Here is a 17,567-nt window from a genome sequence, read left to right on the forward strand (position 1 = left end):
CACTTAGCTGGTTTTCCTTCACTCTCCATTCCAGCTCATTCCAAACCATTTCTATCGGGTTTAGGTCAGACGGCTATGGCATGCAGGTCATCTGATGCAGCACTTCATCATTCTCCTGCTTTGTTAAATAGGTCTGACAATAAGCCAAGTTGTGACTTGGCTTCTTGTCCTTTTGGGGGGAAAAAAATGTGCCAAGAAGTGTTGGTTGTGTGTGCCTCTATTTCTAAGGAAATTGCCAACAGTGTCACCAGCAATGCACACCCACACCATCAGCCTCCCCCCCCCCCCCCCCCCCCCATATGCTTCACAGTGGGAACCTCAAGTCCACACATCTGTTCACCTTTTCTGTGTTTCTCGAAGATACAGTGGTTGTAACCAAAAATCTCAAATTTGGGGTTTCCTCAGACCAAAGGACAGATTTACACTGCTGGTATTCCTTGGATAAAGCAAGTCGTCTCTTTATTATTTTGCTCCTTCAGTAGTAGTTCCTCTGAACACTGATGTTGAGGTGTCTGCTGGTTGAACTCAGTGAAGTGTTTATTTGGCCTCTAATATGAAGGGCTGTTAATAGGTGATTTCTGAGGCTGGTGTCTCTAATAAACTTGTCCTGTACAGTACAGATAAGTCTGGGGGCTAGATTTACTAAGCTGCGGGTTTGAAAAAGTGGGGATGTTGCCTATAGCAACCAATCAGATTCTAGCTGTCATTTTGTAGAAGGTACTAAATAAATGAAAGCTAGAATCTGATTGGTTGCTATAGGCAACATCCCCACTTTTTCAAACCCGCAGCTTAGTAAATCTAGCCCTTGGTCTGCTTTTCCTGTAGCTGGCCTGTTTCATCATTGCCATTTTATGGTGTTTGACACTGCATTTGAAGAAACTTTCAAAGTTGTAGCATTTTTCTGATTTGACTGACCTTAGTTTGTTAAAGTAATGATAGTCTGTCCTATTATCTTTGCTAAGTTGAGCTCTTCTTGCCATATTATAGACTACTACAACCAGAAAAGATTCCTTTGTACCAAATAGGTTATGTAAGACGCATTAGCGAACAAACCAGTTCCACACATAAGCATCAGCTTCACTACTTATATTTGTGTAAGAAACTCATATCATGCATTTAAGCATAAGCCTTTAGCGCAAAATGCATTTTAAGATCATTAGAAATATACTTTCAGTAAAGTGTCCAAAATGTTGACTGGTACTGTATATTATTGTTGATCATTTTAACTATATGTGTACTGCATAAGTTTTGGTTGACCTAAACCTCTACACCAACATAACAGATCATGACTATTAATGAAAAAGAAAATCCTAATGTAGTTTACAAATTTAATTTGACTGCTGCCAAATCTAGTGTTTCATGAAGTCCATTTACTTATTTTGAATTTTTAAATGACGAACAATAACTTGGCACAATTTTATGTTGTGTGCCTACCTCTGGATTCCATGCATCATATGGGAATACCATTTTTAACCAGAAAGCTCTACAAAAGTGAGGGTCAATATGTAGTTGCTGTAGGGCTGCAGATAGGAAGGAGGGAGTGCACTTCCCCTCCTCTGGGTTTGCCGTGTGATCTTACTCCACTTTGCACTTCACATGATGCGAAAGTCTGCTGCTCTTGGCCTAAAAAGAATGAGGGCGACCCGCTGGGGGACCCGTAAGAGAAGGCTCGGTTGGCCGCCTGTTGCCCACTGCTGCTCTACAATTGCGCTTTCAAAATAAAAATAAAAATTACGTTTTGTGCATACATTTTCTTATCTAGTTAATGTTAAAGGAAAAAAAGCTCTATCCGAACAGATATTGTCTATTTATATTAAATGCTTCTCTTACTATTGTGAGTGAGTCACTGTTTTTAGTGCCTACCGTGAGACAGGAGATGATGGGAAGTGGGTGTTCTTTGTGTGTCTCAACCAGCATGACAGTAGCCTCTGATTATGAAGGTGCTTGTAGTAAATCTCATACACCAGCTGCTGCACCTGCTGGTGACATGTAATGAAATGTCAGTTTGGTAGTGCTGTGATTACAAGTTTTCTTAATATACAAACAAGGAATGCAACTACAGCAGATTTTCCAGGAAATTAAGTAGTCCCATTTTGCATTTGGACTTTCTTAGTACCCCCTATTTCCAGTGAAACCTAAACAGTAACTTGGTAACTTCATAATATTTTTCTCTGTATCAAATCCGTGCTGTTTCTGTAGTTCAGATTGCAGTGTAGATGGCTGCTGCCAGAATTGGTGCATTACACCTAGCAGTAATCTTTGCTTTAAATCGTTGTCTGTCTGCCAGTGTTGTGTGACTCAGTGTGGGGGAGTATTTATCTGTCTTTGCTTTGCAGTTTATTCTTCTTGTTGCACTCATCCAAAATGGAACAAAAACAAGGCAGAGTATAACAGTCGACTCACTCTTGGCTCAGTTACCGACAATCCCACAGTATGGCGTAATAGAAGTATTAAATGACAAAACTTAAAATTTTGGCAGAAAATGCTGGAGAGGTTTGAGCAAAAAAGGGTCGATCTAGTTACTGTAGAGCTACAACTGCCAGTTTCTGGTAATACTTGGGAGTTGTATTCGAGAAGCATTGTTGCATTATTCCTGTACTAGAACATTGGACTAGACTGATGTGTTGGCATTCATTTATTTATGTGTAATTTGTGTTTTTTTTTTCTTCGTATTAGATCTTTCACGAGCTCCAAAGTGATCCAAAATCAAAGAAACCATGGAACTCCACAGCTAACCTGGAGTGGATCATAGCACAGGCCAAAGAGCTAGTGTTACAAAACGGGTATTGAATTACATACATTTTGTTTACTACACGCTGAATCCAGTGACATATGAGTACCCATCTGTTCATTTGCATCACATCGATCAGTTATACCAGTAGGCCTCCTTGTGATTTCTAGTTTGGAGCAGTTGATCAGTATGCAGCTCCTAACGAGATACAGTATTGGACTATTTATATATATATATATATATATATTAAGTAATTTATTTTTCCTTATGAGATATATCCACTATAGCCCATGGTTTAAAAAGTGCTGGATCTTACATTGCTGCTAGCAGTGTAGCTTATTCAGTGACTAGATGTGTGGAAGGGAATTTAAAAGAATACTGCAGCATATACTGAACAATGTATACATTTATCTTTGGTGTAAGCAGATGTTTTGACATCCCAGGTACAATTGCACCGCTTTGCAATATATCAAATCTATATATTTATCTTAACTCCTGCAGTTTCTGAGAAACTCTTACTTGCTCCTGTACAGAACGGTCAGGTCTCCAGGGCTCGATGCTCTGGAGAACTGTGATACAAAGACCAGTGCAAATGCATTGCCAACAACGATTGGATGCGTGACAGACATGCTTATAGATGCATATTCATTACGGTTTACCAGACTAACCTTCTTGTTGCATTCATCACGTTACTTGTTGGGATGATTATTAATTGTTGGGGCTCTAATTTTGTCCAAAATTGTGCTCAACAATGCTAAAAAAAAGAATGCTGCCCCCTGGTGCAATATGTCTAGATAGTATTGTTTTGATTTAATTGGTCAAGTTATGAAAGAAACAGCTGCCCTTCTGTAATATATCTGGATATACTCCTCAGACATTATCTGCAGTGACCAGATTTGTACTTGCTTCAACATGGTCACTGTTCTCTCAAGTCAGTATGAGCAGGCACAGGCCACTAGTCTGTCTTATCCTTTCAGGATAAAGGAACTATCAGTCTGTCAATAAGACTAATGCCACTTTTATTTCACCAATAACATGTATAAACAAGTGGTCTCATTTCCGGTCCACATGACCTTTCCTCAAGTTATGTCATCATAGATGTCATATGATGCACCCTATACAGAGTGTGTACTTGGCAAAACTGATTCAAACATGAAATTCTAAGATTAACCACTGTCATGATCAATTCACTAAACCCTGGTTTAATTTGAATGCACAAGGTAATAAAGAGATTACAACAAAATGCACATGTAATACTAGCACAATAACATGAAAGTTATTTACAACCATTTAAAAACTTGTAATTAAAAACCGTTCAAAATACAGGACGGTGGTTATCTGTTGATGTCCTTCTGATCCGGAAAATTCAAATACAGGTTAAATTGACTCCTGCATTTACAATTCTCCTCCCAATTCCTAGAAACTGTTTTGGGAATCAAAATTTGTTTATTAGTTTAACTGCACGTCCTGCTGTAAAAAAATATCTTGGACTGTTTTATCCGCTTTTTCGAAGTCCAGTTATGGGGACTACCACAATTTAGATTCATTCAGTTACAAATCTATGCCGTCTATACCATGTTTCTATGATCAATGTTGTTGGGTTTTTCTAAATGAGAATAAAACTACTATAACGGCTTTAAGAAGCAGTCACTGTTGTATAATAATCTATCACTGTCGGCACATATACACTTTTCTCATTTGAGGATAGGTTAGAATTGTTTATCCTTGATGAAAGGATATTGCAGATTTTCCTTGTACTATGTTTGTGGTGTATGAAAATGTGCTGTAAAATATTGTAGCTCTCAGGCTAATTTGTGTGTTGTGTATTTTAGCCTAAGAAACATGAGCATTGATACATTTTTTTTTTTTTAATTTTTTTTTTAGCACACAGACTGCAGTTGAGATTCTTCTAGAGGATGGATTCATTGTACCTACAGGAAAGCAGCTATTAACCTTGAAGATAGAGCCAGAAGGTAGTAATGTTGTTTGGTTAACTTAACATATTTAGAATTTTTAGGTGATAATCTTAAAACTGTAATTCCTTCCTGCAAGTTGGTAATGCCTTTTATTTTCTTGCTGTTACCATCTGAGTGCTCCAAAGAGTAGCATATTCAATACGGACGGCTTTGTCATGCGTTTATAGTGTGAGTAGGTAATGATAGAGACTTCAGCATTTGCACCACAGAATCGGTCAAGAGTATGACCTGATTTTACAGAAATAAATAGCATAAAGTTTTTTCCCCCCCAATAGCGCTATCATCTTAAGTAGTGCTATGCAGAGAATATCTGGTCATTCACATAGCTCCTTGCACTATTGGAGCTCACAATCTAAATTCTATCAATATGCATGCACACTCGCTGGTGTCACTTTTTGTTAGAAGAGCATTAACTTAATATTGTGTTCTTGGACTTTGGGAGGAAACACATGCAAACACATGCAAACACAGGTAGAACATATAAGCTCCACAAAGATTTCTGGTCTGAACCAACTCAGCACTGTGAGGCATCAATGCTAACCACTAAGCCACATGTTATTAAAAATAATAATAAATAGAATTAAATCCCTTTAAAACCTATGTATTATGTATGATTTATTTTTTTTAAATGTGTGCAGATTAATTTTGGCAAAACCTAAAATTCAGCCTTGATTTGATGAATCCTGATGAAGGCGTTTCCGAGATGTAATGGTGCTGAATACCCACAGGTGACTCAAAGGGTTACCTTGTACATGCAATTTCCCAGAAGTGTGTGTTCCTAATATTACTAAATGTCTAGTGCAAACATATTGTATGGTTGTCCAAAAACACACCTGACTTTGTGCTTCATCTTTGGAATGCTGTTGATTTTTACCCGCGAGATTCATTGTTTCTAATGTCTTCACACCAAATAAGATCAAATCTATTTATGACATTAATAAATTGTATTGCTTCGCTTTGTTCTTCCTTTTATGTTTTTAAGTCACATGAAATTTTTGGAAATAGTGACAAGACCACAATCACTCACCACCTCTTAATTAGAGAGAAGTTCCCTAAATATTTCCCCAGCAGCTAGGAAAGTACTTTTACACTGCTTGCTTTTTGTATGGTGGTGGTGTTTTTCTTCTTAGAATTTAAAAGCATACATAACAAAAAAACCAAAAAAAACCAACAGTCCTATATATTACAGTAACTTACTTTGTTCAAAATAAGTGTATTCTATTCCTTGAGTCTAGGGAGAAGAAAATTAATTAACGGTTTTTATGTCTGGTTCCACAGAATAAGACCATAAGTTCTGCATCCTTAATTTTTTTTTTATGAAAGGGGAAAAAAAAGTACAGAGCTGAGAGTTGTCCCAAACCCTAATCACAAATGTAACACCAAAACAGAAGATGAAAATGTACAAAAAAAAGTAATTTATTGCACTATCACATACTAAAATACTAAATGCATAGAAACAATCGCTACTATACTGTAAATACCTTTCACTCTTAAATCTGAATTCAAATGAAACTGCCGTACTGTACACATAACATGAATAACCTAGGTCAGTTCTTGCAACCTGTAAAATGCCTTTCTAATGTACGATACGCTACACATACCAGCCACTTCCGTAACGGGTTGAATAGAATATAGAAGTGTGAATAAAATGTGTAAATATAAAGTTCAAAACCATTGACTGTGACTGGAAGGATTAATCTTTTTAAAATGATAATGCAACCTAAATACCTTTACATGTTGCAACATTCGCCCATATATATCCCTAACAAAAATTTTCAAGTTATAAAATCAATACTTTCTTCATTTGTCTGGGGTGACAGAAGGGCTAGAATAAAACTTAGCACTTTATGTAAATCCAAGTTTGATGGTGGCTTGGCACTGCCTAACCTTTAGATTATACTATATGGCAGCTCAGTTGTCACATCTGATTGAATGGATGAGTGGTTGTAATGGCGGCTCCTTGTTGGGCTTTATTGGTAAACGGGCGGGGCCCCAGTTCACCCCTCTGTGCTGTTGATGGGTCGGACTCGTAAGACAGACAGACGCTCCTATACAAGCCATTAGGATCTGTAAAATGGCACATTAAATCCTTGGGGGGGAAAGGTGTGGATGCAGATACTCCGATCTGGTATCATGACGCTCTACCTGAATTGCGAAAATTGAGTGGGGACTGTTTTTGCCGGCGTTTGGGGGTGTCTAGGTTGGGTCAGCTCTACGATACAAATCTGTTCAAATCATTTGAACAATTTAAAAGAAATTTCCAGATCCCTCAGAGGGCTTTCTTTCGATATTTGCAAATCAGACATGCAACTCAGTCTCAGTTTGGGAACACCCCCCCTATATTGGCTACTGCCCCTGTTAGATCTCTGCTCGAGAGTATGAAGGGTCGCAGGGCTATCTCTTCTGTTTATGCGGAGCTTAACCATCATCAGACATGTAATAGTTTATTACCTCTCAAGGTAGAATGAGAATCCAATATTGGTACAATTGATGAGGAGGAGTGGTATGATATCCTAAAAAGCATCAAACTTGCCACATCTTCGGTGCGTTTTCAACAAATTCATTTTTATATTTTGCATAGGGGATATCGCACTCCAATGTCTATGGCAACAATTGATGGGGCTAGGAACGCTGATTGCCCTAAATGCTCTCAGCCAAGATGTGATTCTTGGCATTTGCTTTGGGAATGTCATGTAGTCCATGCCTTTTAGGTAAAAATATGGAAATGTATTGTTGGGGTGGTAACTGGTATTCCTCCATTGGAACCTAAAGTATGTATATTTGGGATATCACTAGAGAAAAACTAACTGTGCCCGTTTTATAAATTTGTCTTCATAGCAATTACCCTGGCAAAAGTTGTCATAGCGCGTAATTGGCTCGCAAATACAAAACCAGACTTCCATAACTGGAGGGCTTTGGTAAATAAGACTATGGACCACAAGAGATACACATATAAGTTGCGAAGGGCCGAACACAAATATCATGAAGTTTGGTCATCTTGGTATGAATCCAAGCATAGAAAAAGAAGGGTAGCACAGGATGTTGGGTAGTTAAATGTGAGAGCCCTGTTTGGTCCGGTCTGGTCTAAATCTAAATTAATTTAATTCCAATATTTAGGCGTTGATAAACTTTGCTATTTTATGCGATATTTCCGACAAGATCTTATGCAGGATATTTGTACATGCAATTATGTTTGTAGGTATCTGTTCTGTTGAATGTGAACTTGCTTCATTTCCGCTATATATTATTCTGTACTATGTATAGATTTTACATCTATGCCTTCACTCGCATTGATCTCACTAGGGTAACCTTGGAGCTCTGCTAAACGGCTGACATATGTTAAGTAATGTTTGTTTTGTCAGTTTTTTCTGTTATATGTACTAAAATTCAATAAAAAAGTTCAAAAAGTCATCTATTGAAGAACTCCGACAATGAACAACATTGAATGCCGCTACTTGGGGAAAAGTGGCGGTGCTTGCTGCGGATTGTGGTGAGAAAGGACCGCCCCTCATACTGGTTTCTCACAGAGTTTATTGCGTGTCACGAGTTCTTGCTACCACGGATATGTAACAGTTGGCTTGCCATTGGCATTTGTATAGCTCTAGTATCCTTCTCATTCAGGGGTGTTTGCATCAATGAAATGTTGTGTTCACAGTACAGTAGTTATTGTTTCTATATGTGATTCATTTATGATTGTGCAAGAGGTTTTTTTTTTTACACTTCTGTGTCAGTTACGTTTGTGATTAGGGTTTGTGACAACTCTGTGCTGTACATTTTCTTTCTTTCTCATAGTTTGTCTTTTTTGAGGAGTTCACATTTCCCCTGTATTGCAGCTGGAGTTGCCCATCACATTGTAGTGAATGCCATGATCTATTAAGATATATATGTGTTAGGTTACAGACATACAGTGCGCCATCAGAAGGTGGTGTTTATTTTTATTTTTTTCTCTTTCATCCAGTCTGGGAGACACTGCTTACCATGGGGTGTGAAGGGGAGCATGGGAGTTGGCACCTAGCTAGTTAATTTCTAGCATTGCTGACAATAGCTTGGGCAGACCTGGGAGTGTGTTTTATTATAGAGAGCACACTCCCAGAACAGCAGCGCAGGCACTGCTTTGTCAGCTGAGAGCCAGAGGCTCTCACTGGCAGAGCAAATTAGGGTGCTTGAATACAGAGTGACTAGCGGTCTCTCCAGGCCGCTGTCACTCTTGGGGCCTCACTGATAACCGGCGCTGGAGGACCGGTTATCGGAATGAAAAGAATGCCGGCGGCCATTTTAAAATAAGCCGCGGAGGAGAGGAAACGGAAGGGGGGCCATACCAAGATCCCCCCTCATACATAGGAGGGGGCATCGGGGTGAAAATCCGCTGCGGAGACCTCAGTTGAGGTCTCCACTACTCTGCTATATACTATTTGTTTTCTTCTCATCCCCGCTAATGGGGCAGGAAAAGCACTTGAGAGAGACAGCAGTATCAGAGGGGGGGAGCTATGATATAGAGCTCCCCTGCTCTCCATGGAAAGTTGGAATAGCCCAGCCTTTTTGGCGCTAAATATAAGCCCGGGAAAGGATGCAGAGCAGAGGGAGCAGGCACCAGGCACTGCTGTTAAACTTCTCCCCTGTTTGGCCTGTGGCTAACTATCTGATTTATTTAAACATATATTATTGTATTGCTGACTGCAAAGTGGGCTAGTGGAAATTATATTTGCCAAGGTATTTTATTTTAGTTTAACAATTTACAAGTATAACTTTTATGTTCGATTATTTGTTTCTTTTTTCTTTTTCATATTTTCTCTGCTGTCTCTCGCTCTCTAACAGCTAAATTTAAGTCTGTATGTTTGGTGTGCCTTCCTTTGTAAAATGACAGATAAAAGAAAGGGCCCTAAAGTAAAGTGTTTCACTTGTTCAAAATGTAATGCAAAATTACCTAGTGGGCAGAGGGACCCGTTGGCTCTATGTTCTGTCTGCGATTCAGGGGGTCCCCCTGTGCAATCCTAGCTTGTTACAGCCCCACTGACGGAGGAACCGGCCTGGGTGGCCTCTCTGACACAGTCGGTTTCCTCTTTAGCACAGATGGTGTCACAGTCCAATCAGCTGATGTCTACTGTGGCAGCCGCGGTGGCTAATAGTGCTAGTACGCCTTTGGGCCTTCCTGCTGCCACAGGTTCTTTTGAAGAGTCTATGCCAGGACCTTCCTCATTGCTTACAGACCAGGCCTCTGTTCTCACAGAGCCGGCATGGTCCGCAGCTTTTATTAAGGGTTTGGATAAACTAAACCAGTTACTTGAATCCCCAAACATCCCGCCTGCTAAGAGGAAGAGGCCTAGACCCACTAATACCCTTATGGCCCTTTCAGACCCGGAGGAGGTTTCAGAGGAGGAGGGGGAGTATATTCTGTTCCTGACCAGAGGCAACCTTTGGAGCAGGAAGAAGACCCTAAAAGCCATTTTGTTAATTTGGTTTTAGCGGTAAGAGAGGCGTTGGACCTCCCTGAACCGGAGGATCCTACTCCTAGAGACAGAAGTCTCTTTAAGAAGGCCAAAAGGAAGGCTATTCGTTTTCCCCCTTCGGTAGAACTCAGAGATATTGCAGAGGGAGCCTGGAAACAGCCTGATAGAAGGTTCTCTGTTCCCAGAAAGTTCCCTTCCCTGTATCCATTACAGGAGGAAGATGTGGCCCGCTGGGAGAGTATTCCTAAGGTAGATATTCCAGTAGCCCGTTTGGCCAGACATACTTAACTACCAGTCCCAGGTTCGGCAACTCTGCAGGATGTCAATGATCGCAGGGTGGAATTCCAGCTAAAATCTATATTTGTGGCTGCGGGTTCTTCCTTTAGACCCACATTTGCTTCAGCTTGGGTTGCTAGAGCCATGGAAACATGGGCAGACCAACTGGCAGAGGCCTTACAGGACTCTGATTTACTTCCCCTGGCTTTGCATCTGAAAGAGGCATCGGGGTACCTTTTATGAGGCGGCTCAGAACTCAGCGTCTGTGTCCTCCTCTATTCAGGCTGCATCCATTTCAGCAAGAAGAACGTTATGGCTGAAATCCTAGGAAGGAGATTCCGTTGAATCCATTCCTTTTTCAGCAGCAGGTTTGTTCGGGCCGGAATTGGATACTATGATTTCCCAGGCAACAGGGGGCAAAAGCACTTTTTTGCCGGTATTCTCAGGTAGGGGCAGGACTTCTCGGGTCAGCTCCTTTCGTCAGCCCTTTAGAGGGAACTCCTGGCCTAGAGGACAGTCATTTAGAGGTAGACAACCAAATGCTCGAGGCTCCTCAGTCAGGGGTAGATCCTCGTTTGCGGCTAGGTGCTAGGCCTCTAGGACACAGGAGAAGCCTGCGTCCTGACGACCACTCTACTCTGCCAGAGGTGGCGCCACGGGGGGAGACGTCTGTCTCTGTTCGGGAACAGTGGGCAGCGTCATCCCAAGGCACTTGGATTCGGGTTATTATAACAGGGGGGTACATGTTAGACCTGCTGGGTCCGGTACCACATTGTTTTTTTGTTACACCTCTACCCCGAGGGCTATCAGGAAGTCAGGCAATACAAGTTTGTGTCGCCTCTCTTCTTTTACAAATTCATTTTCAGCCTAAGATTCACAGTGGGGTCCTCCCATTACCAGAGAGGTTGGGGGACGGTAATCTTGCCCCTCCGGCTCCAGGGACCTTGGTCCAGGAATCAGCCGTACCAATACATGTGTTACAGTTGTAGGCAATTCCTTTAGCCCTTCGGGGGGCCCAGTCCCTCATTTAGGGCCACCCTGTCAGAATTCAGTCCGACAATGCCACGGCTGTGGCATATGTCAACAGGCAGGGAAGAACCAGGAGTGCAGCCGCAATGAAAATTGCAGCTCAGATTTTTTGTTGGACAGAACAATAGTTTCCGGCAATTTCGGCAGTATTCATTCCAAGAATAAGGGATTAGGAGGCCCCTTCACACCCCATGGTAAGCAGTGTCCCCCAGACGGAATCAGAGAAATGGGTTTAACGTAAATATATAAATCCTCTTTTATGAAAAAGTTTTGTATTGACAATTTCTAAAAAAAAAAAAAAAAAAAAAAAGGTACTCTAGTGAAATTGCATTAACATACCTATAGCTAAAAATTGTTTCATATAGCTTAGAGCACTTTGTACAGAATTTTATGACATTGCACTTGTTGTCGATGCCTTTACACTCTAATACTGCACAAACAAACATTATATACCTGTGTGCCCGATGCTAGGAACACTCCCAGTTTTTACAATGTATGCAATTTGAATGATAAAGTATTAAAATTGGTGCATTTATTCTTTTTTCTAAAATCTCCTCTGCCATGTCAGATCAAGGTGAAGACCTTCACCTTCCCCGCATCCTATTGCGTTTTTGGCATCCACTACTAAAGGTCTTACACTCCCAGGCATTCACTCAGGAGCTGCTGGAGAAAATGTTTGTAGGGTTGGGACTATGCAAGGAGAGTGACACAGAAGCCAGGGAACACTATCTCTCCTGCTGGATCTCTGAAATATTGACAGCCAATTACAGTGCAGGTATGTGTGCCAAAAACTACAATTTTCTATTATGCAAAAACTTGAAAGCACCTGTCTATGGAGGCATACATTTTCAGGTAAAAAGACTATCCATTAAAATGCAGCCTATCTATTCACTAAGGATGAATACTGGCGACTCAGATGTAACTAGTTCTAAGAAATTGGTTGGCTGAATTCTTTTGAATATTTGATCAGTTACAATCTGTGCCAATAGTTCTGATTTCTCAGTGACTAGTATATAATATTTCCCTGTCCTGCATATCTATTTCCTCCATCAAATGTATTTTGTTCCTCTGCTTACTTGCCCTTCCACGTGATTTAATATTTTTTTGTTTTTACATCGTTCCTCCTGTTTTATCACTGTACCTCAAGCACACTGTCTTTTAAGAAAGTTCTTGGATGTGTTTTATAAATGTGAGATGTACCGTATTTCCCCATGTATAAGACGCACCTTTTTCCCCCAAATTTTGGGTCTAAAAAAAAAGGTGCGTCTTATACACTGCAAGCGCTACTTATCTCAATGAAGAAGTCGGCACCTGGTGTGAGAGAGGAGTCCCCGCTAATCGGAACGTGTCCCCGCTGGCTGTGTTGAACAGCGTGTCCCCGCTGGCTGTGTTGAACAGCGTGTCCCCGCTGGCTGTGTTGAACAGCGTGTCCCCGCTGATTGGCAAAAGGACCTTAAGGTCCTTCTGGTGCCTCCCACAGTCTCGGAGCTGTCAGTCTTTATGTACCATAATACAACTTTTTTTAAATTTTGGGCCCCAAAATTAAGGTGCGTCTTATACTTGGGGAAATACGGTATCTCTTTTCATGGTTTGCTTCTCCCACTTATGAGTTCTGTCCGTGTTCTGTGATGAGATGCATATTTGGAGAATATAGTTAGATAACAAAATCGTCACACTTTTTTTGTTTTAGAAATGAAAATACCTTAATCAGATTGTTCTAAAATGAAGTGTGATTTTTCCTTGTTGTCATCCTATCTCGTGCTTATGGGGATCAGGATAAAACAATCTGTTGCCAAACAGGTCTTCAGTACGTTCACAGCAACATAGTATTTCCAGAGATGAAAGTGCTGCTCACTAGTGGGTGCGTAAGTAAGGGCAGGGCAGCTTTGTGAGGAGCAACTAGAAAACAATAGACTTTGAGTTGGTGAAAGGAGCCGGGTTCCACACAGCAGAGTAGTGATATGAAGCTCCCATAAACCTAACGTTGGACAACTGTTCTATAAACAACTACAAAGTTCATGCTTCTAACATTCGTTTTCTTTGATCAGACAAGAAAAGCTTTGTTCCACGTAACCAGACAGCTGTGAAAAGCAGATGGAAGCTGTTTACTCACAGTGTATTTTTACAATGGAAGAAGTTGATGCAAAAGTGCCTTGAGTTTCCAAGCCGGGCTACCCCACACCTCTTAAAGCTGTAAGGCCTGTTTGTTTTGTACGCTAAAATTCTTAACCTTTTAGTATTTATTGCTGTGTGTGTAACAGCACAAACAAACGTCTTCATAGGAGTAAATATAAGGTGCTCATTTTATTATAACTCATTTTATGACCTGTATTGTTTTCACTTTTAATCAGGATTTTTTCACTTATGAGGACTCGCTTGCCAGTCACCACTCAGGAGAAGTTGCTGTGCCTCTGCTCAATATACATCCAGGATGAAGGCAGCGATGGCTCTGTAGACAATAGTGATCGGTCTATCTACACCGTGGAGAGTTTGCAGCTGAAAATAGAGCGGGTATCAAAAGCTAGAGCCTATGGTCACTGGGGGAGGCCAGTACGCGAGGAGGAGATGAGTGAGCACACAGAGGACGAGGAGATGATTACAGAGTCAAATGAGGAGGAATACATTCAAAAGATAAACTGGAAAACTGCATCTGATAGGAGAGCAGCATTAGAGGGCTCTGCATGGGGCGTCGGCTCAGGTAACTATTCTTTTCTTCTAGGAGGATTCCACTTGCTATTCACCACAGATTACTGGATTCAACTTTTATTTATTTTTTTGTCATTCCTTACAAAATGTCTAGTTTTAAACTGTACATTTGCAGTTAGACCTTTTATTTCAGACTGTACAATTGATTTAGTTTTCAAAACTCCACAACCGCTCCTCTTTAAACTTTAATAATAAAAAGTAATCTAATTTATTTAATTGCATTATAAGGATTTATTTCATTCATATTTCTGCAGAATTTGTGAAGTGGGGCGAATATCCATTAGGGGTAGTACCCGGGCAGACTGAGGACCCTGGCTGCCTCTTAATTGACAGTTACTCTATGATGTCTGTGCTAGAACAGCAGGATTCTGAGGCCAGGAGGAATGGACACAGAATCCCCATCAGGTGAGGAGCAAATGTTTCTGCACATTGACATTTATTTTGTAACTTTTATTTCCAGATTTTCAACTGTTAATGTGTTTAAAAAATCATTTAAACGGGGGTAAAAAAAATGCTTACAATTCCTTTAATTTACACCACTGAAACTGGGTCTAAGGTGAGCACCTTGTCTCTGGTAGATCAGTACTACAAAAAAAGACTAGCTGTACATTCTAGTAGTTTATTTGAGCCTTGTGATCACTTAGTGCGGCAAGATCTTACCCACAGGATTATGGTTTGCGCCTTGCACTGTGCTGTATTTACCGATCAGCCACAACAATAAAACCACCGACAAGTGAAGTGAATAACATTGATTATCTAGTTAAAATGGCACCTGTAAGGGGTGGGATATATTATGCAGCAAGTGAAAAGTCAGTTCTTGAAGTTTGATGTGCTGGAAGCAGGAAAAATGGGCAAGTGTTAGGATCTGAGCAACTTTGACCAGGGCCCAATTATGATGGCTAGACAAGTGGGACAGAGCATCTCCAAAACGTCAGGTCTTGCGGGTTGTTCCTGGTATGCAGTGGTTATTATCTACCCAAAGTGGTCCAAGGAAGGGCAAATGGGGAACCAGTGACAGGGTCATGGGCGCCCAAGACTCACTGAATTGCGTGGGGAGCGAAGTTTAGCCAGTCTAGTCCAATCCCACAGAAGAGCAACTGTTGCACAAATTGCTGAAAGTTAATTCTGGCTGTGATGGTAAGTTATCAGAACACATAGAGAATCACAGCTTGCTGCAGACCAGTCATCATGCCCATGCAGACTACCATCTACCACCGCAAGTGCCTACAAAGGGCATGTGAGTGCCAGAACTGTTCCATGGAGCAATGAAAGAAGGTGGCCTGGTCTGATGAATTGTTGCAGACAAGCTAGGTTCGTGGCAATGGTATTTCCTGATGGCAGTGGCCTCTTTCAGCAGGGTAATGCACCCTGCCACACAACAAAAATTGTTCAGGGTGTTGACTTGGCCTCCCAATTCCCCAGATCTCAATCTGATTGAACATCTGGAGGATGTGTTTGGGAAAAACAAGTCCAAGCCATGGAGGCACCACCTCGCAACTTACAGGACTTAAAGGATCTGCTGCTAACATCTTGGTGCCAGATACCACAGTACGCCTTCAGAGGTCTTGTGGAGTCCATGCTTTGATGAGTCAGAACTGTTTTTTTAGGCATGAGGGGGAACCTGCTCCATATTAGGCAGGTAGTTTTAATGTGGCTGATCGGTGTATAGTACGTTGTTTGACTCCTTGTCTGCTTATTAAATTGTTATACAAATAGTATTCAGGTGGAAGTTCTCTGAAATGTTCTGTACAGCATGTGTATTAACCATTTCATGGATTATTCATGGCTTGTAACCATGCACAACATTGGCGCAGCTTAGAACTTAGTGTGTCTATAGGAGCCCAGTTCATCTGTAAACAGCGATTTGGGTGTAGTTCTGGACACTAGATTGCTAATTAGAGACATAGGGAAAGCAAGCTATGATCTCTATTCCATGTGTCAGAATGGCATCCCCCAGAAAACACTGGTGATGAGTTTCCATTAATGCATAGCAACTGTTGTCTTTTATATTTTGTATGAAATGGGTTAGCATTACTGACTGATATGTAAATGTTTAATGTCCTCATTAGGTCTTATTGAAGACGTGACTCTAAAATGAATTGCATTTTTAAAAAGGTTAAGCTCTATGTATATGTCTGTATGTATAATAAAGAGGTCTAGTGCACTTCTTTGGGTGTTGACCATTATGAAAGCCCAGATGTTTGCTTAACCGTTAGAATAGTGTCATTGTTCATGTGACAACTGTTGTATTACAAATTGCAGGCTCATAAATGATGATGGAGGCTGTTTCACCAGCAGTTTTTACTAAGCAGTGATCTGCTCTCAATCATTACTGTCAGTGATTTAGCCAGGCATTTACTTCTGTAGAATGCAGAATCATTATTCTCCTATGTGATTTATGGAGGCAGGAGAAAATTGTTCATGCAAAAATATATGTGCATATATATCCTATAGTGAAATACAAGTTGGTGATAATGGCTTCTGGGCTGCAGTGAGGGAGGTTAGCCATTCTGTGCCTTGCTGTAGTGCTGCTAATGAACAGTACAGATGCATTAGCAAGAGCGTGGGCTGTGAATATCCTGTTTCTCAGTAGGCAGAAATTGAAATATAGTCTGCCCTGGATCAGGTCAACAAGCGCAAGGAGAGAAAGGGGAGTTGGTAAACTTAACCCATTGTTACAAAGGAGACTATAGATTTTAATCTTGTTCCAGTAACACAACCTTGTCTGCTACATACTCATTTTTACCTGCTGACCACATTAACCCTCCAGTTTAATAATATTTAAGTTTACTGAAGAGAAATGTCATACTTATACAATGTACATGTATTTGCAGCTCTCCTGCTGTCAACACATCATCTGACAATATGTTCTGGAGTCAGACTGAACTGAATCACATTAAAGCAGGACTGCGGCTATTCTGAAGACTAGTCTGCTGCTATCTACTGCCTGTAAACAAGTTTTCCAATCAAATGCCATATTATGAACTGGCTGGAAATGTTAAATACTCAAGAAGAAGCAAGGATCCCTTTCATTATTGAATGAACAGAATGTTTTTTGTTTTTTTTTCAGGGGGAGAGGGCTGTGTTGGTCAATTTCCTTGTTTAAAGTTTTGTATGCTAAATGAAAGGACATTTTCTAAACTACTTGTGTGGTTTTTATTTTTCTCTTTTGTTTTCTCCTTTCCAGTATGTCCTCGTGATGTCTTATGAGTTGTTTTGTGCTATACCTTTGCTCATGTTATTGCGTGAACAAATTCCATCGGTGTACGATGTACAAATAGAACAGGGATTTTCTCCCTTTTTATCACTGGTTTGATTTTGGATACAATTCTTAATTCAGACGAGATATTGTATTTACTGCAAACATACATAATCGTCACCATTTATTTATATAGAGCCACC

At 40.6% G+C, this 17,567-nt stretch overlaps 1 protein-coding gene across 1 annotated transcript in view; it reads left to right on the top strand.

Moving 5' to 3' along the window:
* Positions 1–17,309, top strand: part of LAS1L (LAS1 like ribosome biogenesis factor) — a 29,138-nt gene extending 11,829 nt beyond the window's left edge. Inside the window, exons 7-13 of the mRNA XM_075184391.1 lie at positions 2,677–2,783; positions 4,616–4,704; positions 12,028–12,234; positions 13,508–13,652; positions 13,811–14,157; positions 14,420–14,570; positions 17,000–17,309. Coding sequence (XP_075040492.1) covers positions 2,677–2,783; positions 4,616–4,704; positions 12,028–12,234; positions 13,508–13,652; positions 13,811–14,157; positions 14,420–14,570; positions 17,000–17,087 — 1,134 coding nt within the window. The 3' untranslated portion in view covers positions 17,088–17,309. The remainder of the gene's footprint in view (positions 1–2,676; positions 2,784–4,615; positions 4,705–12,027; positions 12,235–13,507; positions 13,653–13,810; positions 14,158–14,419; positions 14,571–16,999) is intronic.
* The last annotated feature ends 258 nt before the right edge of the window (positions 17,310–17,567 follow it).

This window comes from Mixophyes fleayi, chromosome 9 (genome assembly GCF_038048845.1).
Source record: "Mixophyes fleayi isolate aMixFle1 chromosome 9, aMixFle1.hap1, whole genome shotgun sequence".
NCBI classification, from domain to species: domain Eukaryota; kingdom Metazoa; phylum Chordata; class Amphibia; order Anura; family Limnodynastidae; genus Mixophyes; species Mixophyes fleayi.